General features: G+C 45.9%; 2 protein-coding genes across 8 annotated transcripts in view; one reads left to right on the forward strand and one right to left on the reverse strand.

The window, feature by feature from the left end:
• DIDO1 (death inducer-obliterator 1) overlaps nt 1-12,385 on the reverse strand; it is a 60,918-nt gene extending 48,533 nt beyond the window's left edge. For 2 of the 6 annotated variants that reach the window (XM_058287301.2, XM_058287304.2), the window contains exon 1: nt 12,264-12,385. The gene's annotated coding sequence lies outside the window, so the exon portion shown is untranslated. Of the gene's footprint in view, nt 1-899; nt 1,004-12,242 lie in introns of those variants that run through there. The other 4 variants (XM_058287302.2, XM_058287303.2, XM_058287300.2 and 1 more) reach the window with 2 other exon arrangements.
• Nucleotides 12,386-12,422: 37 nt separating this feature from the next.
• Nucleotides 12,423-21,754, forward strand: GID8 (GID complex subunit 8 homolog). Of its 2 annotated transcripts, none has more exons than XM_004483991.4 (5): nt 12,423-12,688; nt 15,478-15,607; nt 16,704-16,900; nt 17,222-17,419; nt 18,807-21,754. In XM_004483991.4, the coding sequence occupies exons 2-5, from the start codon at nt 15,490-15,492 to the stop codon at nt 18,978-18,980; spliced, it is 687 nt and encodes a 228-aa protein (XP_004484048.1). In that variant the 5' UTR covers nt 12,423-12,688; nt 15,478-15,489; the 3' UTR covers nt 18,981-21,754. The 2 variants fall into 2 exon arrangements, with proteins under 2 accessions (XP_004484048.1, XP_058143288.1); XM_058287305.1 differs by having other exon boundaries at nt 12,677-12,769.
• The last annotated feature ends 555 nt before the right edge of the window (nt 21,755-22,309 follow it).

The raw sequence follows: 22,309 nt of genomic DNA on the forward strand, positions 1-22,309 counted from the left end.
TTCAAAGGCCGTCTAGGGGGACAGACTGTTTTCGTCAAAAAAAAAAAAAAAAAAGTGGTGTGGGGTATCCCAACTAGCTAAACAGTAACTTTAAAGAAAATAACCATTTATATGTGTAAACTTTAGTAGCTTTCAGACTATTCTGTTTCCGGCACGGCAGTCTTGGACCAACGGATACTATAACTGCATAATTTAGCTCATTCAAATTGTCACAAGGCAAACAGTTACCATTGAGCAACTACTTTTTACACTGGGTCTAACGCGCCAAAGGAAATGGCTGCGAACCACGCTGCCGCAACCTTCCCCCGCCCGCGGGCCAGGCCCTTTCCGGGATCCCGAAGCCCGACGGGAGCAGCCGGGAAGCTGCCGGGGACAAGCGACAACTGTTGCAACATCTGCACTAGGGGCGTACAAAGGAAGTCCGTTCTGACCGAGGAGCGAAGGGCGGCCGAAATTTGCTCACGCCACTGCGGTCAGAGCGCACGACGGGCGTCTCTTTTTTATGGTACTGTGACAGGAAAGAGCAAAACAAACGCTGCCAACCACCCCCGAGAGTGAAAGCGCTCCCACAGGCTCCGCCCGAGAGCGGGGCCGCAGCCCGCGCTCCCCCGCCCCCCGGGGCCGGCGCGGGCCCCCTCGCCCCCGGCACCCCGCGCGTGCCCCCTCCCTGCCCAGGCGCGGTGACCCTCCAGTCGCGGCCCGGGCGCCGCCCCCTCCCCGCGCCCTTCCCCCAGTGGGCGGCGGCCGCCATTTTCTCCGCGGGAGCCGGCGCGGCCCGGGCCCGGCGGCTCTCGGCGGGCGGCGTCCGGCAGCCGCCCTCCAGGCCTCGGCTCGCCGCGCTCCCCAGTGCAGCCCGCACAGCGCCGGCCGGTCCGCCCAGCACCCGGGCCGCCACTCACCACGGGCCGCACGGCCTCTAGGGTCTCGCAGCCATTTCCTCCCGAACGCGGCCGAGGGGGAGGGCGGGAGTCGGCGCGGCGGGCGACGCCGGCCACCGAGATGCCGCGGGCTAGAGGGGCGGCCCGGTTCTGAGCAGCGCCCCCACGCGGCGGGAGAACCGCGCAAGTCCCAAACGCCACCAGGATTGTTCCGTGCGTGGTCGACCAGTGTCCCGATCCTAAGGGTGAAAGCCGGGGCGGCACTTTTCTGGGAGGTGGGCGCTCCGAACGACCCCTTCGCGGTGTGACCGCGGACCCCCACCAGGGGGCATGCAGGGGGAGCCAGGGCGGCTAGCTGGTTAGGTGAATTTCACTTTCACGACGTCACATTCGGGTGGGGAGATCCAGCTGAGGGATGCTGGGCTACACATGCCGCCACGAAGTGGGTGGGGTGAGGATAAGGGAAGAAAAAGCCCATGTTTTCTCCTTTCCAGATTGCACTTCTCAAACTCCCGGTCACCCCCAGCAAAGCGCTCACGAACCAGCACAGCTTGGAGGACCCAGAACTGTCAGGTCCTCCAGTGGGTGTGCAAACCTGGCAGTGTACGTGTGCAGGGCCCTCGAGAGGGCAGCCCATAAGCCTTGGGCACGAAATTCTCCCGAACTTGTACACCCCACCCACCCCTCCCTGCTAGAAATAAGGGGGAAAAGAAACAGAGCGGTAAAGGGGGGCGGGCAGCCATCAGGGGACCCCAGCAACAAGGGCGTGGTGAAGTCTTTTCAGAGCTGGGGGTTCGGAACCCCACGCTGCCCAAGCCTCTGCCTCCAGCATCAGACCTACTGAATAAGGAGCCAGACCTTAAATAACCTGTACTTGGCCATAGGGGTTGGAGGAAAGGATTAGGCTATACTCTCAAGAGAAAAGTGACATCTGGTATATGTGCAACTTTCCACCTAGGCTGTTAGGTGACTCGGTGCTCTCCAGTGGCACCTCATCAGCTGCCTGTCCCCAAATACCTCAGCAAACAGACCTCAGAAGGGGAAAAAACTAAGACAGCTGGGGCCTTGAGGCACTGGATGCAGCGAGCCAGGAAAGCCTTGGGCAAGGGGCTTGCCCCTCATTACTTGCCTGTATAACCACTCGCTTCTCCTACGAAAGGTGATACATTCCTTGGAAGCAAGAACCTCCTCAGATTTTGGTTTTAGCCCTGGCAAAAAGCAGAAAGTTGCTCTATGCCCAGTAGTCCTGAATTTAGGACTACAGAAGGTCTAGGGCCCTCTTGCGTAGGTGTGTGTTTAAAAAAATCATCTCAAAAGATTCCAAGACCTGACTGTTCCTGAGATATATTGTCATTTTTCTTCAAAGAATACAAAGAAGCTTGTTTCTAAAACAAATCGAGACTATTCTAGTATGGTTCAAGTAAGGCAGGATTCAATTAGGATCACCTTACCTGACTTGCAGGGATGGATATCCCTTGACTGTACCTTTGAATTAAGAAATGAGTTTGCTGGCTTTTTGTCCTCAGGCATGGTATAGTGGGACGTTTAGATGGGGTTGGAGCCAGGATTAATAAGCAGTATCTTGAGCAAGTGTTCTGTGTGATGCGGAACTCAGTATGTACCTGCTGGGGCCGTGGTGAAGTACAAATAAGGCTGCCCTGCACAGGGAAAGCTGTTGGTAAAGCCTCTTTTAGGTGAGGATCTTTAAATGAAGCAAAATCAGCAGTGATTTCTTTCTGCACAGAGGTGGGATTTTATGAGTAGTCAGTTCTTAGGTGGTAGTTTTAGGATGGACATTCAGAGTGGTGAGTGGAACCAAGGACAGGGCTGACAGGAAGAAAAGGGAGGTGAACAAAAAGAAAGCACAGGAAAGCAGGGCAACCAGAAAACCAAATGGACAGAAGGGAGAAGGAACAAAGAGATATAAGGGGAAGGAAATGGCAGCAAACCCCCACCACGCCACTGTAGTGTTCTCAGGGCGCCACTGGAAAGGTGCCTGCTGGCCTCATCTCTGGGGGTGACCTCCTGGCAGAAGCTGGCTCTGATTCCAAGGTCTGCACCTGGCCACCTCTCGCATCCCCTCGCCTGCTCACTGCGTAGCCCCCAAAGCCAGGAAAGCCAAGGGGGTGCCCCTCCCTTCAGGACCCACTGCAAGAGGAGGGGAAGGTCCTCCCGCCGACAAAAGCACGAGCTCTGTGCCTGCCCCCAGCTCGGAGGCAGCTCCAAGAGGTGCACAGCCAGTTTACCTGGCCTCACTCCTCAGGGGAGTCACTCCTCCCTGTTGAAAAGGCATTTTGATAATTCAGTTATTTTTCAGTTGAACTCTACCAGCTAAGGAGTATTTCTTTGTAAACGATGGTAGCACAACACTGTAAATGTAATTAACAGCACTGAATCATATATGTGAATGTGGTTAAAAGGGAAATTTTAGGTCGCATATATGTTACTAGAATAAACATTAAAAGATAAAACATAGCACTCTATAGCACAATGAATCCTATGGCCAATGAAGGACTAGAGTTAATAGTACATGTATAAAAGTGTTCCTCTATGAATTATAACAAATGTACCTCACTAAAGCAAGGTGTTAATAACAGGGTGGTTATTTTATATACTTTATGCACATTTCTGTAAACCTACAACTTTTCTAACAACAAAAAAATTTAAAAATTTGAAAAAAGGTAAGCCTAGAGGACCAAACAAATAAAAAGAGAAATGTTCAGTTGTCTCAAGAAATCCTTCCCTAAATACCCCAAATTCACAAAGGAAAGTCTAAAAGCCATGTGGATTTAGAGCCGGAGTGGCCCAGAGGGCGGTAGAGACAGCAAAAACTCCTACAGGAAACTTAATAGGTGGTCCACACCTAGGAGGGTGGCAGAATGTTGTCAACAAATATGCCATACATATCAGAAATGCATGCAAATAGCAAATATGTACAATGTGTAGACACAAATTTATGCTACCCCCACCCCTGGAAGTTCAGATGAAATTTACTAAGCAGAAGAGCACAATTCGAAAGCTTGAGAACAATCCTTTTAAAACAACCGCTCCCAGGCATTTACCCTGTTCTTCCACCTGAATTAATAGCTCTTTGGGAGTCTGTCAGGAGCAGAATACCCTGATGCCCAAATAAAAATACACAATCTAAGCAGAGAGCCCATTTTGTTTTGGCTTAATAGCAATCATTTCAAAAGGAGAGACCATTCTGTTCTCTGATCCGCCCGATTCTGCATAATTTCTTTAACGGAGATGTGCCACCCTTTCAAAAATGAATTTAAAAGCAGGCAAACCAACTACAGTTTTAGTATTCTTCTTGGTTGGCATTCAAAAAGACACAGGGAAGCCAAGAAAAGGAGCCAGCCGGCCAGTCTTTAGCCCCAAGGCTGCCCTTGCCGGCCCTGGCCTTCTCACTGGCCCCTGTGCCTCCTCTGGAGTGCCACTGGCCTCCGCAAACTGTATAGTCACCCAGTAGTGTCTAGGCTGGACCCTGCTCGCTCGAGGGAGTGGGAGCAGCTGGCCACCCCACAGTTGGGACCCCGCATCAGGCTTCCACTGTGGTGGGAGCAGGCTCGGGTCAAGCCTGCGGCCACTTCTGAAAGCTGCGCTGGGGCTTCGACCAGCTCCACCACAAGGCAGGCATGACCGGGGGCTGAGCAGGGCAAAGGGTGCAGGCCCATCTTTGCAAAATGACAACGTGGACCCGCCACGGCCTGGCTGCACAGAAGGAGGGTCTTGGTTCAGGCCCCCACTTTCACTTTATCATCAGACAAAGCACCAGGTTCCTTCTTGTCACTCTATTTCCAGGACCCCAAGGTACCTGGCACCCAGGAGGCTGTCCTCTTTAAATATTTCTTAAATTAAATAGGCAAAGGAAAAGAGTAATAACAAAATGCACCTCCACCTGCATTCCCCAAGGATAGAAGATTCCCAGGAAAAGATCTTTTTTTTCTCAGGAGGTACTGGTGATTGAACCCCAGACCTCATACATGGGAAGCAGGCACTCAACCTTTGAGCTACACCCATTCCCCATAATCTTCTAGTAATTTTCATTGTTAACAAAAATTTCAGCCACCACATATTATTTTGAGAAACAAATGAATTGTCCTTACTTTTACATTTTATAAGGTCAGCTAAGTTTAAGGTTAACTTTAGACGGCTCTAGTTGCACAATTCGATCAACTCACAAAGGGTAAAAGGTTTCACAATCAAAATGGCTACTAATCGCCCTCCCCAACCCAAACTGAGTACAGCACAAGTCTGCGGCCCCCTCAAAAGAAAACAGGTTGCCATCCTTAGCCAGCCAGCCCTTTGTCTGCCTCCCAGGAGGCAAACCCGGCCTAGGGCATCCCTGGGCAATGAAGGTAATGAATGATATAATGAGAAGAGGCGACTTCACAGAAAATATGGGCTAAGTACATTGTTTGAGTCATCTGCTTTGAGGCAGCCAACTGTAGAGTGCAGAGGGGAACCTGCAGGATGGAAAAGAGCCAGGAAACAACAAACAGTCAAGGAAAAATCTAAGAATAGGAATGAACCTTTGAGCTCTAAGCCTGAAGACCTGTAGAAAGCCTGCTGTGAATTGGGATGGAGCTGCATATTCAAAACAGGACAAGGATCATACCAGTTGTCTGTCTTTTAAGCAGAAGAATATATAGACTAGAAAAGAGGAAGGAAAATAAGATAAGGGAAGGGAAGCGCCCACATTCACCCTGGCCAGAAAGCTTTCATACATTCTGAGCAGGTTAATATTTGAAAATGGACATGGGGTAGTGAACATGACTAAAAATTTATGTCATAACTACTTTTTCTTTCAATTAAAAAAAAGCAACAAGGAATGTATCTTTGGTCACTTTTGTCACAGTTACCCAAGACAAGGCAAGTATGGACTTATCTTGTAACAATATCTACAAATAAGGCAATAAGAACTACATATAAGACAGGGAATTGAGTCTAGATGTTATTCTCCATCCTTCTAGCTTTTTCCAGATTTCCTTAGACAGGAAGAATAAATCGAAGTATTTTTTATAGTCTCTCCTCTAAAACATCCTGGTTTTGTTAGCTCAACAAGATAATGCTGATCACTAATGCAGAACGATGATGGTGAGGTGCCTGAGCCTTCCTAGAATGACTCACAGCACTCTGAAATGTGTTTTCCTTTTGAGTTCAGTGAAAAGTAAATAGTTTCCAAAGAAATTAATATTTTATTAAGTACAAGGCACTTGGTTGGTTTCATCTTGTAAATCTCTAAAGGAACAAATCAAATAAGAAAGCCAGAAAAGTTTATGTCTTTCACATATTTTGACAAAAAAGTTTGTTTAAAGCAATTGGATTATACCAAATACCATTGATGGTACACTTTGGATGAATTGTATGCTTTTATTAATAGGTATTAATAAAACTGATTAGTTAAAAAAATATAAAGTGAACTCTGGTGCTAGTTGAAAAAAAAAAAAAAAGATTAAAGCAACTGTGGCCAAACAGGTCATTTACCCTTAAGGCTAATCATATCACAAAGTATATCACAGAGAGACGGGGGAACCCCCCCCACCCCCGCAAACTTTTAATGAATTCCTAAATCTGCTAGTGGGTACTACGGAGGAAGCTGCAGGTGGGTGTTTCTGGGAGGGAGGAGGACGACTGCCGCAGGACAGCATGCCAGTCCTCTGCCCTTTCACCTGACAGGACTGCCTCCAGAGAATGGGGCCTGGGGGGGGGGGGCTACAGCTACAATTTTTACCAGACAAACAAAAGTTTCTTTCCTTCTTCCAAAAGAAAACAACCATTTAAGGAGTAAATATAAGAGTGTTTTAATGGGGTGGGGGCGGTGGGGGTGAATGGGGACCTCATATTTTTTTAATGTAGTATTTTTTAAAAAATGAATTAAAAAAAAAGTGTTTTAAGTAGTCAAAAAAGCAAAAATAAGCAAAAAATAAAATTTTGCCATGTTTTAAAAAAAGGAAAACATGGACATGACTTGAAAAAACACCCATCCTCATTCAGTGCTTCCACCTCCCAACGCGAAAACATTCTTAGAACATTCAGATATCGCTGTCTGTATTATGCACACATGCGCACACACATACACACACATATACATGTTAATAAAATGCATTGGGTATTGCCAGGAGGGACCCTGTTGTGTACTGAAATCATATTCATGATCTTAAATCCCCCAAAATTGTAAACATGCTGGCCACAAATAGAATGTCACCATATTGAGAATTTTATATGATACATATGTTGACCACAGAATATAAACAAACTGAGAAAAACAAGTTTTTGGCATAAGCAATAACAAGATTTTATGCAAGAATATGATATGCACTGGTGTCAGGCAGATGGGCACTTCTTACAAAAACCCTGTGCAGAGCAGCTTCAGTCAGCGGCAGGTTGGACAGGCTGACCCCAGCAATGGCCTCAGGCCTCAGTGCGCACTGGGCAGCAGCTCCCAGCCCCCTCTGCAGCCAGCACCCGCCGACTCACTCCCGAGGGCCCCCATTAAAGGTATCTGCCTGCAGTCTATATGGACCCCATTTCCCCCACCTTCACAGGGGTAGCATGCCCTGACCTGGTGATTACGCATGGGTCACATGGCAGCTTACAATTAAGCTACAACAAACACTGAAACTACAGCTGGGTGGGATCTGCTTTTGGTTTGTTACAACTAAATTTACAGGACGGATCCCCTTCCCAGAAAGGATTTTCCAGAAGGTAAAATCAATTGACTTGTAGGGGTTTTCCGAGAAAAGAGAACATGGAATGTACCCTACAGAACTGCAGATAAGCACCTGGTGATAAACTAGTAGAGACAGCTTATCAGAATGGACTAGCATACCATACTCAGCAATGCTTATCTGCTCCCCACTTTGTAAGACCTCCCCCTTATGTAAAATGAAAACTTAACATCAGCCAATCAGAACATTTCCTCTCTTGCTTCTGCGTTTGCTTATATAAGCTCCCCCTTACTCTTTCACATATGGTTTGGATTTGCTCAAGCATGCAGGTAAATTAATATCTTGTCTAATATGCTTTTAAATACACACACATACATAAAATTTTATTTAAATAAAAAGAAAGTTTGAATCCCAAGCCAGTAGGTTTATATCAAATCCTTGACTAGCTAGGTCTGTAAGGCATAATTAATTGCATTTAGTATGAATAGTATATAAATGGGGTGCCTTGATTGGGCAAATTAAAAAACTGCTATTTATAAAAGGGCAAATACTCTACAGTCTCATTAATATGAACTAAATACGAAGAATAAACACATGGCGTTAAAACTTGGACTAGGAGAGAGGATGAAGACTGAGGAGGGTACTGATGGTTAGCATATGAAGACCATTCAATTAGCTTGACTGTAAAAGTGTGGAAATGGATAGAGTTGATGGTAACATAGTGAACAGAATTAACACAGCTTGTGTATAAACGGGACTGTAACTGAAAGGGGTAGTCTAGGGATGTAAATGTCAACTGAAAGTTAGAGCATAATCTTGGGACTGAACAACACAGTGAATCCGGAGGTGGATGAGGTATGTGGTTAATAATACAAATACAAGAATGTTCTTCTATGAACTAGAACAAATGTATGTCACTATTACAAAGTGGTAAGAAGATAGTGATGTATAGGAAAAATACAATTAATATAATTCATTGACTATAGTTAACACTATTATAATATTCTTGCATCAATATCAAAGAAGGTACTTTATCCACACTAAGGGCCAATAACAGGGGGGATGGGATTTTTTCTTTTGGACTAAAGAAAACTTTCAAAGGTTTACTGGGATGATGACTGCACGACTCTGTGATGAAAGTAAGAGCCACTCAGAGTACACTTTGTTTATAATGTTCAAGGCATGGGATTGCATAACAAAGTGAAACATGCGGTGGAAGAGGGACTGTGGTTAACAGCACAACTATGAGAGTGTTCTCTCATGAACCATGACAAATGTAAAATACTAATACAGGGTGTTAATAATAGGTGGTGTATAGAAAAAATATATAACTGTATGCCATGGACGATAGTTAGTGGTAATAGTATGATCATATTCTTTCATGATCTATAACAAATGTTCCACAAGAATGTAAGGTGTTGGTGGAGGGGTGATGTATGGGAATTCTGCATATTATGCATGATTGTTTTGTAAGCTCTCAACTTCTCTAGTAAAAACAAATGGGAAAAAAAAAAACCCTGCTATTTAAAGACTGCTTTTCTTCAAGTCCTACTACAGGTTGGCAGCGCAAGGACTGCACCGCCCTCCCGGCCCCACCCTCATCTGTTTCAGGTAACAATGGGAAGGATAGAGTTTAGATCAGGGGTTCTTAACCTATGCCAGTCAGGTGAAAACCATGGACCCCTTACTAAGTCCACACTATACTGTATTATTTAATAAATATATCACACCCGCACCAATACGTCCCCACAAAATAATGTATTTTTGAATTTCAATTCAAGGTCATTGGACTCCTTGGTAAGAACCCCTGGTTTAGACTGAGGTTGTCATTGCCTCAGCAGGAGTTAAGGGTCAAAAAAAGAAGAAAAATATAAACTCCAGCTTTTACATAACCAAAGCAATGCAGTAACTTATTACATAACAAGTGCTTTCTGATTGAGTAGTTTAATCTGGAAAGAGATATAAAATCAGGCAAATGTGGGGGGGCACAGACTGTAAAAATTTCCCCACTTAACTTGCTTTACAGGGTCTTAGTTCAGCATAGACATTTGGTTGCAAGCAGCAGAACTAAAGAACAAAAAATTCTTCCTTCTTCCAACACCTTCACAAAGAAACTTTTTGAATATTGTGAAAAGCTAAGTATTTGGAAATTGACTTCTAGATATTTACTACCTAGTTGTGCTAATGATTCTGAGCATCAACAACCGATGGATTCATCAATTATCCTTCAGAGCCAGGCAGTTATTGCCAAATCCCTTTGCTAGAGGCTTCAGGATATAGGGGTTTAACTTGTATACTTTTGGGTTTTAAGAGTAAAACAAAAAACATCCAGTGAAATAATGTGGTTCTGTAAAACATGAAATAATGTGGTTTCAAAATATCCATGATTTCGGTAAAGACTATGTATTTTATTCTCAAAATGCTTTTCCTTTTTAATGTTCTTTGAAAACTAAAATGCTTTTAACACCTCTTCACAGAACTGCTAATCTCTCTTTTAAAAAGAAACACCTCAAGTTCAAAGCCACCACCTGGGCTTGGGCTCAAGTGAGCTCAGACAGCCTGGTTATGCCCTCTCGGCCAGCTGACGGCCCAGATTCCTTCTTCCAGACCCATCAGGAAGCTCAGCCAGTTAACCATGGTCAACTTGATCGCTGCCTCAGAAGGTACCAATGTGGCCGTGCACCCATCTCCGCTTCGTGGACCCATCCACCTCTCTCCTTTACTCCCAGGCACATCCCTGCCAGCTCCCAACATGCTGCAGCTCCATTCTCACACTGTACAGAAGCCACAGGAGACATCACTCGCTGCAGTTACTGGATCCAGGCCCATCCACCCAGCTGCTCTCCTGACACCTCCCCGTGGATGCTTCAAATGCACCTACCACAGGCAAAACTGAGCTCCCCACCAACCAAGTCCTCTGGTGTTCCTTATTCAGGGGACAGTCCCACCCTATAAACTTAAATGGACAAGCCAGAGCCTGGAAGTTATCTTTGGGACTCCCTCCCACCTCCTCAGTCACCAAATCCTGCTGCCTTAATGTGTCATGTGGCTTATTCCACTACTCCCGCCTCTCATCTGCTGCCTGGCTCTACTTGCTGTGTTGAGTAAACACGCTGTCTTCGGCTCACCCCCATTCCCCTAGCAACTCACTGAAATCGAGATTTTTCCACTCCCACCATGCCACTGAACTTCTTGCTCCAGTCACTAACCACCACCAAATGGTCAGTTTTTGGTGACTTCAAACTGGACCTTTCTGCTGCAGTTGGAACTGCTAATCACCTCTCCTTGAGACTCTCTAGTCCTCTACTCTCATCATTCTTGTAGACCTATTTCTTTTCTTTTGCCTTAATGGACATCTTTTTCCTTGGTTGATGACTTCATGCTGCTGATTTCCTGGAATTTGGATTTAATCTGCTCCTCTTTATGTACACTCCCTGAATATATAATTTGTATTACCTTTTTGCTTAAAAAGATACACAGATCACACAAAATCCTGAATATATTTAACTACTTCAACTCCCACATGATAGAGCCACAAAACATTCATTTCTAGCCTGATCTTTTCCATGGAGCTTTAGATGCATCCTCTAAGTACCTCCAATTCAACCTGGCCCCACAATGAAGCTACTATCTTTCCTTCCCCTCGTACCTCGTTCCTTATCATGAACACTCTCCCTTCCGCCTTCCTGGGCAGTTGGTGTGGTCACCATTAGCCTGGTCAACCAGGCTACAGCGGTGAGCAGGACACTGGCCTGCCCCGCCTCCCTTAGTGCCTGCAGCTGCCACTCACCAAGGACCACAAATTCCCCTTCCTAATGAGAAAGCAATGTCAGACTTTTTTCCGATAATATGGCAGATAGGTGTACTGATTAAGTCTGCTAATGGACATTTCTTTAACTAAATAACCTAATTCTGCAGGTTCAAAGTTTGACACATCTACTTAGGACACACGCAATATATGTCAGTTACCACATTCTTGCAACCACTTTACCTATGATCAGTTAGTTGAGATGTCATTATAGGATGAAATAAGGGGCTGCTCGTTCAGTATTTCTAATATTTCTTCTTGAAGCTCTTAAATCTTTCACCGCTATTCTTGAATAAGGACAACACAAGACCCTGCTCTGACAGAGTTTGCATTTTTCTTGAGAAGACAAACAATAATAAGCAAATAAACACGCAAATATTTACTAATGCCCTGAGCCAGCGCTCATCTCCGGCCACCGTCCTTATCGAGCAAACACTCCCCGAGAAGAACGAGCCCGGCCGGGCCCCGCTCCTCGGACAGTGGCAGCCTCAACTCTTCAAAGGAGGTCTTCCTTCAGGCCCCGCCCCACTCTGCTCGGACTATTCGGCCGGGGTCCCTTCCCTCCGGCGCGGACTGTTCACGACCGAGGGTGGGAGGACGTGACCAGCACTGCAGGGAGTCTCCCTGCGGGCAGGGACGGTCCGCTTGTTTACCCATCTGGCATCAGGCGAGAACGCGCTAAACGACATTCGTCGAATAAACTCAAGGAATTCACTTCAGCAACATCCAGAAGAACCCAAGCCCGGCCCCGATCTAACGGCGTCTCCCTTGGGCCTCTGGGAAGTAAGCAGTCGAGAAGCGACTCCGTCGAACGGGGTGGACTTGGAGAGCCTGGCACCTTCCCCCCACCCCCGTCCCTTCCCCCCCTGGCCTCACACAAACCACGGGAAAGGACGCAGGCACCTTCGCCTCCGATTCAGTCTAGATGTCGCCATCCTGGCGCGACGTTTCCACACCACGACACCGCGGCTGCAGCCATCTTGTCAGAGGCGGCCAAGGCCTTTTGACTCTCGCGCCAATCCGTAGAGCGAGGGGGCCACGAGTGGCGTTCTGCGCAAGAACGGAAACGGAAGCTCCGCGGTTCCGGGCGGCAGCGGCGCCCGGCCCCCTCGCGGGAACGCTTCATTGGTTGCCGGCTCGCGGTCTCGCGAGAGGTGGGGGGCGGCAGCCGGTGTGTCTGCCCTCCTGCTCCCGCCCCCGCCCCCGCCTCCGCCTCCGTCTCCTCAGGTGCCGCCGCCGCCGCCCCCTCCTCGGCTCGGGCCCCGGCCCCTGGAGCGGCCGCGGAGCCGCCGCCGAGACCGCGCAGCGCGGGAGGCGGGAACCGCACGGTAAGATGGCCGCGGCGGGCCGGGCGGCGTGAGCCAGGGTCGGGGACGGGCCGGACGGCGGCCTCGCGCGCGGTTGCCGGGGTGCGTCCTGCTGCGCCGGGGGCGCCCGGGCAGGGTTGGCCCGCGTGGGGGGCGTTCCGCGGAGCGGGGTCGGAGCAGGTGTCAGGGTTGCGGCGCGCGCTCCGGGAGGTGGCGGCTGTCGCGCCCTGGGTTTGCAGCCCAGTGGCCCTGCTGCTTCCTGGCCGGAATGCTCTCCCAGTCTCGGCTGTGCCTCGGCTGTAATTCTTAAAGGGAGGCCATTTCAAACGAAGGCTCGAACGTCCAGAACCGGTCGCCACCTACAGTGGTAATTGATGGTTCTTGGACACGTCTTTAGTCTCTCCCTGAAGAGAAGACCTATATGGCAAAACTGCTTTCGAGCAGACACTTGACGTAAAATGCCGCGTGGACAGCAAGTGTTCGCCGTCCTCAGTGTTTACGAAGTTTATTTTAGCAGTTAAGAATTTGTGCTTATCTCTGTTGACTCTGCTGGAGATTGAGCTTGCTGAGTTCTTGCTGCAGACAGCAGAATGGGCCAGTTCTCCCAAGGTGTCGTTTTTTAAAAAATCGCACCTATCACCTGTGAATGCTCCTAGGGCGATTGCCCAGGGGAAACTGAGAAATGGTGCCTTTTCAATATTGGTCCGAAATTTACCTTAAATTGCTACTTGTCAGTAAAAATGTGATCTTGCAGAGGTATGCAGTTGACCTATAGCTACAGGAGATGGCTCTTTTTCATGGGTCACCATATCTTCTCAGTTTTACCTCTTCTCACTTGCACCTCCATCACAGCTTTTCTTCTGCTGTTGCCTCCTCCTCTGCTTGATCTCTAAATTTAAAATACTTGGAGTATCTGAGGGCTTTGTCTTGTTTCCTCTGTCCAAACTTTCTCCCTTTGTGCTCTTTGACAAACCCAAGGCTTTAAGCATTTCTTCGGGGGTGTTTCCAGCGCAGAGCTTGGGACCTGATGCAGATGCCTGCTTGACTCGACCTGCAGGCCTGATGGTCACTGCAAACTTGTCCTGCTTCTCTGACTTGTTCCTCTCTCATCCTTCCTTATTCCTGACTTGTTCCTCTCTCATCCTTCTTTATTCGTGGCCCCATCCTCTCAGTTCTCAAGGTAGAAATCTCCACGTCCTCCTCCATTCTTTCCTTTGCTTTGTCTCTCCACTCTGAGTCCATCAGCAAGTCCTGCTGGCTCAGTGTCCAGAGAATCTTGGCTCTGGTCATGTCTGTCCGCCACTTCTGCCAGCATCCTACCATCCCTCCAGGCTGCTGGCCTCTCTTGCTTGGCTGTCTCCTTCCTGGTCCTCGTGCTCAGCTCTTGCCACCCTACACATTCATCCCATTGTTGGCTGGAAAACCGGAGCCATCTTTTAAGTTTTGTTTTTGTTTTTGTCTATTGAAACAATTCAGCGTGTAATCTTCCGTGTATGAAGTAATGTCTGTAATGTGTGTGTAAGTCACGCCTCCATGGCCTCTGCCGTCCCATCCTGCCTCCCACAGGTAACCACCCTCCTGAGGTTTCATTTCATGCTCATACTTTAAAAAAAAAAGTTTTGCCACAAGTATTTCTTCCTAAAGCACATATTAGTTTATCTTTTTGGTCTTTACAAAACTATCATGCCACACTTGGACCTCTGCAACTGGCCTTTTTCATTTAGCAGGGTTTCTACAAGTGATCTTCGTGATTGTGTGTAAGTTCATGTATTTTAATTGCATTATTAAATTCTGTTGTGTGCCTATACAACTGTAGTCCCTTCTCAGCAATCCTGAAATCCAAATAACTCTTGAGACCAAAAATTTTTATGTTTTTAAACCCATTTCGTGATAAAACCTGACCTGGTTAAGACTGTGTAATAGCCTTAAAGATGTCACCTTCTTTGAATACTTGACCTTGTCACTGAAGAAATAATGTTTGATTATAGGGTGCTTCCCCAGACTATCATAGAATATTATGTAATATACATATATGGTAAATTGTGCCACATAATATTCCTACTATCTGGAAAAAAAAGGCTGAGTTCTAAAACACATCTGTCCCAAGGGTTTGAGACATGGGATTGTGCTCTCTGTGCCACAGTTATTTGTCCAGCCTGATGTGGGTGTCTCCTGCCACTTTGAACAGTGCTTCCGTGAAGAGGCTTGATCTGTCCCCTGGTGCCTGTGAGTTTTCTAGGGTATGAGTGTGGCATGGGTAGAATTGCTGGGTTGCAAGGAGTCCACATGTTCAGTTTTACTTGACAATGTCAAATTGTTTTTCCACAGTACCAAGTATAAAAGAGTTCAAGAGAACTCCGTGTCTTTGCTAACACTTGTTATTGTCAGACTTGTTTTGTCAGTCTAGTTGGTGTACACCTGTACACCCTTCTTTTAAGAACGAAGTCATAGCAGATAATAACTTAGTTTACACCTCTCCAGTGGCTCCCTGTGTTCTTAGAGGAAATTTATCCTCTTTTCTCACACTATGAGGCCTTACTTGATCTGACCTCAACTGATCTCTCAGCTTCCTAATTCTAAGATCTTGTGGCTCTATCTCAATTCATCCAATCTCCTAAACACACCTTCCTAGTCCCCAGACATACCTCTGAGTCTCAGGCCCTTTGTGTGTGCTGCTTTCCCAGAGTTAGAGCATTTCCCCATTCTCTCCCTTTTATTCTAAGGACACAGCTCTGTTCTTATTTTCAGAAATGATCACGACTGTCATAGAATTCTTCACAGATTCCTTAGAAGATATTCTTTTCTTATAGAAATAAGTCAGAATGAGTTATACAGAAAAACCCGATGAAATCACAAAAGATGAATGGATGGAAAAACTCAATAACTTACACATTCAGCGAGCGGACATGAATCGTCTCATCATGAACTACCTTGTTACAGGTAAGGTTTTGCAATAAGGATGCTCATCCTTGAACATGATTTTCTTTTTTCTACGCGCAGGTAGAGCTTTTCCACTGAACTTAAATGGTTAAGTTATCTTGTATACAAAAGACATTATAAAAACACAGTGATAACTTCATGCATTTGCATACTATCGTATTAAAGATAATCCTCTTCCGGAGAGACCTAAGGAAAAACTTGTTGCTTGGTCTTTGACAGTTTTGCAATGGTATAACCAAGATAATTAAGTATGTCCCGAAGTACATTTAAATCTCAAATAATTGATCTATTGTGACTAGCCTGGTAAATTATACTGACCTTTTTCTACAAGATGTATCCAACTCAAAACTCTTTTGACAAGGAAAGGGGGAAGGGTAGAAGCAAATGGAAGGAAACAAAAGTTTTCTGTAATCCTAACACTCAGCTTTCGCTGATATTTGGGAGAAGAAGGGGTAATATATGTGGTAAGAAAATTCAGGTATAAAATGAAAAGTAAGTCTCCCTCCTCTTTGACCTCGCTTGCTCCCCAAATTAATCTGTTAAAAAAAATTTATTTTGAAAGATGATCAGGAAATTTAGACCTGTGGTTGTAAGTGTGTGGAGGGAGGGAGGAGGTGAGAGAGGGAGAGAAACAGGAGAGAGAGCGAGAGAATCAGAGAAGGAGAGAGGGAGGGAAAAGGAGGGAGAGGGAGAGAAACTTGGGAGTAGAGGGAGAGAATCAGAGAAAGGGAGAAGTCAGGGAGAGGGAAGATACACACTGGCTTGGGTGTGGAAACGCCTTCTAGACTCACACTCAAAGGTGGCGTTGGTGTTGGAGGCGCAACAGTCTCCACTGGCTTAGCCAGTTTGTCTGGATTCACCCGGAACCAGACCAGCGGCTCTTAGGCACCTGTCCCTGTAATCTCGGTCTTCTTCAAGGAGTCACACCAATACACTGAGCATTATAGCATTCATTCTAGGCCTCTTTTACAAAGTCATTAATGCCAAATCCCGAAGAAGGTGCTGTCCGTATTGGAGGTCATTCAATCAGAGTAAAAAGTCCTTGCATTCATTTTTTGCTAACTTTCCTAGCCGTGAAGATGTTTTTCATTTTCAGAGGGCTTTAAGGAAGCAGCTGAGAAGTTTCGAATGGAATCTGGAATTGAACCGAGTGTGGATCTAGAAACACTTGATGAACGAATCAAAATCCGAGAGATGATATTGAAAGGTCAGATTCAGGAGGCTATTGCATTGATCAATAGTCTCCATCCAGAGCTCTTAGACACAAACCGGTATCTTTACTTTCATTTGCAGGTGAGTGTCAGTGGTGTCTAGTCTGGTTTGTGTATACTTGATAAGTTAAGGCTATTTGTAATTTTTCAGAAATAACTAGGCTAATTTGTATTCATAGGGTATTGTTTTAATTTACGTAGGGAAAGTGCTTGAGTTAGCAGTTTTTATTAAATATTTCAGAAACTTTCTTTTCAGAAGCTGTTTTTAAAATACAAATTTAATAATTCAGAGATGATAGAAAACTTTAACCTTTGAGATGTACCTTTGACTTGAAACAAGTACGCACTGGTCCTTGCTGCTTGAACGTGTGTTGTTGAAGCCGGTCTGTTTTCCAATGACTAGCAACAGCACTTGATTGAGCTGATCCGGCAGCGGGAGACAGAGGCTGCCCTGGAGTTCGCGCAGACACAGCTGGCAGAGCAAGGGGAAGAAAGCAGAGAGTGCCTGACGGAAATGGAGCGCACGCTGGCCTTGCTGGCCTTCGATAACCCCGAAGAGTCACCTTTTGGAGACCTCCTTAATATGATGCAGAGGCAAAAGGTAAAGATGGGTGAAAGGAAAGTTGCTTTTTCACCCCTAATAGATGGTCAGGATGAAATTTTCCAAAATAAATAAATAACTGTGTGTGCCAAATTTGTAGCGTAGAGTGAGAGAGAAGTTTTTCCTGGTACATGACATTATGGTATGATTCTGTCACTTCCTTCCTAATTTTTAATCTTTTAGCTTGTTAAATCAGGGACAGCAGTGTTATACTATTAAATGTTGAGTTATACCTGTTGGTCAGGTGTAGATGCCAGAATTCTTTTTTTTTTTTTTTTTTTTTTAATTTTTTTATTTTTTATTGACTTTGTAATAATATTACATTAAAAATATATATGTGAGGTCCCATTCAACCCCAGAATTCTTGAACTTATTCTATGGTTTATTGTTTTCTTGACTGCTTAAGCAAATGCCATGCAAAGCATTGGCTTGAACAGTGGGGATTTAATGGCTCACATTTGTGAGGGCAGGAAAAAATCCAAATCAAGGCTTCCTCAAGGTAGTGCTTCGTCACGGAAGCCTGGCGTTCTGCTGGCTGCTGGCAGTTCCTGGTCCTGGGCTCCTCACACGGCAATGCAAGAGGCAGCCTTTCCTGGCCCCTCATTTCTCTTCCGGGGTCTATTGAATTCGAACTCATTTCCTGTGACTTTTTTTCTGTCTGTCTCAATTTCACTCTGCTTATGAAAGACTCCAATAATAGGGTTAAGACCCATCTTGATTGCAGTGGCCACGGCTTAACTGAAGTGGCCTCATCGAAAGGTCCTACTTGCAGAGGGTCCATACCCACAGGAATGGTTTAAATTAAAGAACATGTTTTTCTGGGGTACATACAGCATCAAATTACCCACACATATTCAAACCAGTTTTTCTTGTTTATTTTAACCTTTCTCTTAGTTTAGAATCTCTCAGAAATAACTGTTTCTAAGATTTTTTACTGTAAAATCTCTTTTTTTCATCTGGAAAATTTCCTCTTGTTGCTCCTGTTCCAAGCAAACGTGATGACTTGTTACTTCCCCAGACACAGGTCCTGCTTTTCCCATTGCCCTCACTTTTGGAAGGCCAGCCCTGTTCCTCTCCACAGGTTCAGTCCTCTCTTGTCCCCTTATCGGAAGGCCTGGCTGTCCTGGAAGGGGCACTTGAGCCTCTCCGGGGGCTCATTAGGTCTGAACTTCCCTCCTCTGATTGCACCTTTGTGCTCCCCACTTGGGGCCCCCACCAGGCTGGAGGCACCCCAGGAGTACCCAAGTCCTTGGTGCTGAACACTTGCTTAAGTAGGTACCAGACTTTTCAGGTAGAGAGGGTCTCCAGGAGGTTTAGAGTAGATGTTGTTAATAGACGTTACCTGGGCTTTGCTTAGGTAACTTTTTATTGGATGTTTGTTTTCCAGGTGTGGAGTGAAGTTAACCAAGCCGTCTTAGATTATGAAAATCGCGAGTCAACACCCAAGCTGGCAAAATTACTGAAACTACTACTTTGGGCTCAGAACGAGTTGGACCAGAAGAAAGTAAAATATCCCAAAATGACAGACCTCAGCAAGGGCGTGATCGAGGAGCCCAAGTAGAGCCTGTGCAGGTGGCCCAGGGTGCCGTCCAGGGCTCATTGTCACGCCATGCCACGCCTGAAAGATTTTATTACAGCAGAGAACTCTCTCTTTTCCCATTTCTGTGTTTTTTAGTTTTTGTTGTTTTTTTTTTTTTTTTTTTTGGTTTTTGAACTGGCATCTTTTTGAAAGGGAAAAGTGGCCCTTTTAAATGCTGGGAACCTTGCAACAAGATATTGCTTTCTCTCTGGAAGTCTGACTTAGGCACTGCACTGTGGACCATTTTTAAGAACTGGGCACATTGCAGTTGAATATTCCCGTGCTCTCGGTATCTTTGGCTACTGAGGGTTTGGTTTGCCATTGAGTGCTCTGTGTTGGGGAGTATCAGTTAAGTTTAACGCCTCCTGCTCCAAAGCTGTGGCAAGCACTGACCATTCCTCTGCTTTCCGTTAGGTAATGAGCAGACATTTCCTCCATTTTCCTACACCTTGCCAGGCTTTCATCTAAATGTTCTTCATTCCCCCTTTTCATGTTTGTTTGTTTGTTTTTTTATTCATAGGAAAGAATATATAAATTTGTAAATCCTAAATCAAAGACTTTTTGGTGAGGCTGATGAGCTTGACCTTTTTTGCCCTTTGACTATGCAGCGTGGCTTTTGGGGACGTGTGTGAGCTACAGGCTGTGGGGCTTTTGGTTTTTTCATGTGTATATTTTGGTGCTGTGCATGGTGAGGGCTCCTTTATAGTGTGTTGCTGAGCCATCTCTTCCAGGCAGTTTTGTTGAAAATAAAGGTTTCTCTTTGATTTCAAGAATGACCACAATGGCCTCTAAACAAGTTTTAATCATCTAAGCAACCTTCTGTGTTCAGGGGACTCCTTGTCCCCTGTGGTGTGATGGTAGCCGTGGACTCCCTAACCCGGCCTGTGGCTTGGGCAGCGAGTCCCGCTGCTGACAGTGATGGCCGTCGTGGCCCTCTGCGCCTCGGCCAAGGGATGTGGCACCTGGGAGCGTCTGCTGCCTCTTCAGAATTGCGTGTTCAGCGCGTCAACCTGCGCTTCAGCCTCTTGGACTCCCTCTCCTAGTTGTTTTTTACTGCATTGCCTGCACTCTGTAGATGTCCTGACTGCACTCATAAATTTGTCCCCTGTTGATGACGGGACGTCCATAAATGGCCCAGCCTGTGGCACTGTACACACACAGGTCAGAGCAGTCGGGCAGTCTAGGCGTGCACGTGGGGTCATGTCTGGGCACACATGCAGGTGTTGAGCAACCTTGCTGGCGTGTGCTCAGAGTTGTCTGAATTACTATGAGCTGTTGAGCCCCTGATGCACTTTGTGCATCCTCACAGCGCAGTCTGCTCTCGCCGGTGGTGTCGACACCATCCTCATGCGCTCCCCACATGGTGACTGGGATCCCCCCAGGCTGCTTCCTTACACTGGAGCCAGGTGTATGGCACCCCAGGCTTGATGGAGGACTGCCTGCTGGATCTCGGGGGATCTGTTTGCCTTATTCTCTGCATAGCAGGAGGTCCCTAAAACCAAGGGGCTGCTGGCCTGTGGGGTTGCAGCTTGCCAGTATTTAAGTGCATCAGTGGCCTGCAGAGCTCTCACTAACCTGGTCGTCTCACTGAGGCCCTTGCATACCTGCGTCCCATTCGTTGGCCACAGTGGCCGTTGTCCCAGCTGTTCTCTCTGGAATGATTGGTTTTCCTGGCTGACTTGCAGTCTGGTGGTGTATTTTCAAGCAGTCTCTTTATTTCCAGAGGGTAGGAGTTTGGGGCAGCATTTACTTTTTATATAGACGTATGATTTATAAATGTAACAGTAGATGCAGAGATGGAACTGGCAGTCATTGAGAAACAGGTTTAACCTCCAGAGTGACCCTTTGTGCCGCCCTTTTGACCTTGAAAAGATGAAGTGCAGGTGGGAGTTGTGTCCTTACCGACCATGTAGCACTGATTATTTCGCCTCTTGCTGTCAGCTAGTCTTCGACAAATATACCTTTCTCTAGAATTATTTCCTGTGAGGTTTGGGGATAAAAATAAGTTAGAGGAAAAGGGGGTTTTAATCTTCAGGTAATTAATAGGTTAAATGTAGCAGAAGCTGGAAGAAAAATATTAGGAGAGAAGTAGAGATAAAAGTGTACATTTTCTGAAAAGCACCAGATAGTTCAGCCTAGTCCTCATTATTTTTTATTATTAGTGTATATAAGATCGTTTACATGCATAATTAATATATCATCAATTTGACGTATGCTTAAAACTAGAGGATGTGAGATGTGTGGTGATGGAAAGTCTTGCGCACGGGGTCATCCACAACCTTTTGGGACGTGAGCGGGGTTGTGTGCGTGAAATGTTACTAAGTGGCTGTGAGTGATACTTTATTGATGAGTTCAATCAGTGAGTAGCTTAATAAGCCTTTGTAAAAGCCAGTGTGAACTAGACGTTGGTGAAACTGAAAACTCAGATGTTATTTTCTTTACCTTTGCTTAATAGAATATAATTACTTTTCCCACGATCTGTTCATAGACTGGAAGTTGCCTTTAAGGGTAGTGGCTTCATTTACTTTTCCTATTTGGAACCATTTTATAGTCTTTTTTTCCCCCCAGTAAGAAGCTAAATTAAGTCATTTTGAGATAAGGTTACAATATAATTAGATTTTTCTGTTTTTGTCTTATATTTGGATCTCACTGTTATGTTTATTAAAATTGAGTTATGTTGTACAGAGATAGTTCTTCTTTTACGCTTTCTTGTTGAAAGTGCCTTGAAATAAATAAAATTTGAGAATATCCTGGTACTCTATGTTCCTGATATCATGAAGTCATGTGAGAAATAACCCCCAGGGTGGAATCGTTTTAAAGCATAGAGATTACTGCAAAGGAGACAAGAACTAATAGGTTTCCAGGTTTTAGAAACGGCAAACATTTATTGGGACCAATATCTGAGACAAAACTTTACTGTAGCCTGTGACTGAAGCATGATGTCTCTGCACCTTCACTGCGGAACTGTGGGCTGGGCCTGTCCAGGCTTTGGGGAAGCCAGTTGCCCCTGTCCAGTTATCTACTCACTTAGACCTAAGTGGAAGACATGATCTGAAAATCTGTGGAAAAAATGTTTCGAGGCCCGTTTTTCCAGGACGCTATGATGTCTTCTGTTTCTTCTGGCTGCGAGCTGTCAGTCTGGGAGAGCAGCAGCTCCAGGGATTTCAGAGGCAATCAAGCACGTTTTATGTTAGCAACAACGGAGGCTTCGTGCAAATGGAACGGATCTCTTTCCGGTTGTTACTGTCAAATCTCAGTCGGAGCAGAAGACCAATGGAGGACATCCGTGGACTGAGCATTCCATGCACTTT

Source organism: Dasypus novemcinctus, chromosome 24, assembly GCF_030445035.2.
Source record: "Dasypus novemcinctus isolate mDasNov1 chromosome 24, mDasNov1.1.hap2, whole genome shotgun sequence".
NCBI lineage: Eukaryota > Metazoa > Chordata > Mammalia > Cingulata > Dasypodidae > Dasypus > Dasypus novemcinctus.

What these genes read in the sequence shown, in the direction of transcription:
- GID8 (XM_004483991.4), top strand. Translation starts at nt 15,490, where the DNA reads ATGAGTTATACAGAAAAACCCGATGAAATCACAAAAGATGAATGGATG. An exon ending in CATGAACTACCTTGTTACAG is followed by an intron (nt 15,608 to 16,703) that starts GTAAGGTTTTGC and finishes TTTCATTTTCAG; the next exon opens with AGGGCTTTAAGGAAGCAGCT. An exon ending in ATATGATGCAGAGGCAAAAG is followed by an intron (nt 17,420 to 18,806) that starts GTAAAGATGGGT and finishes TTTGTTTTCCAG; the next exon opens with GTGTGGAGTGAAGTTAACCA.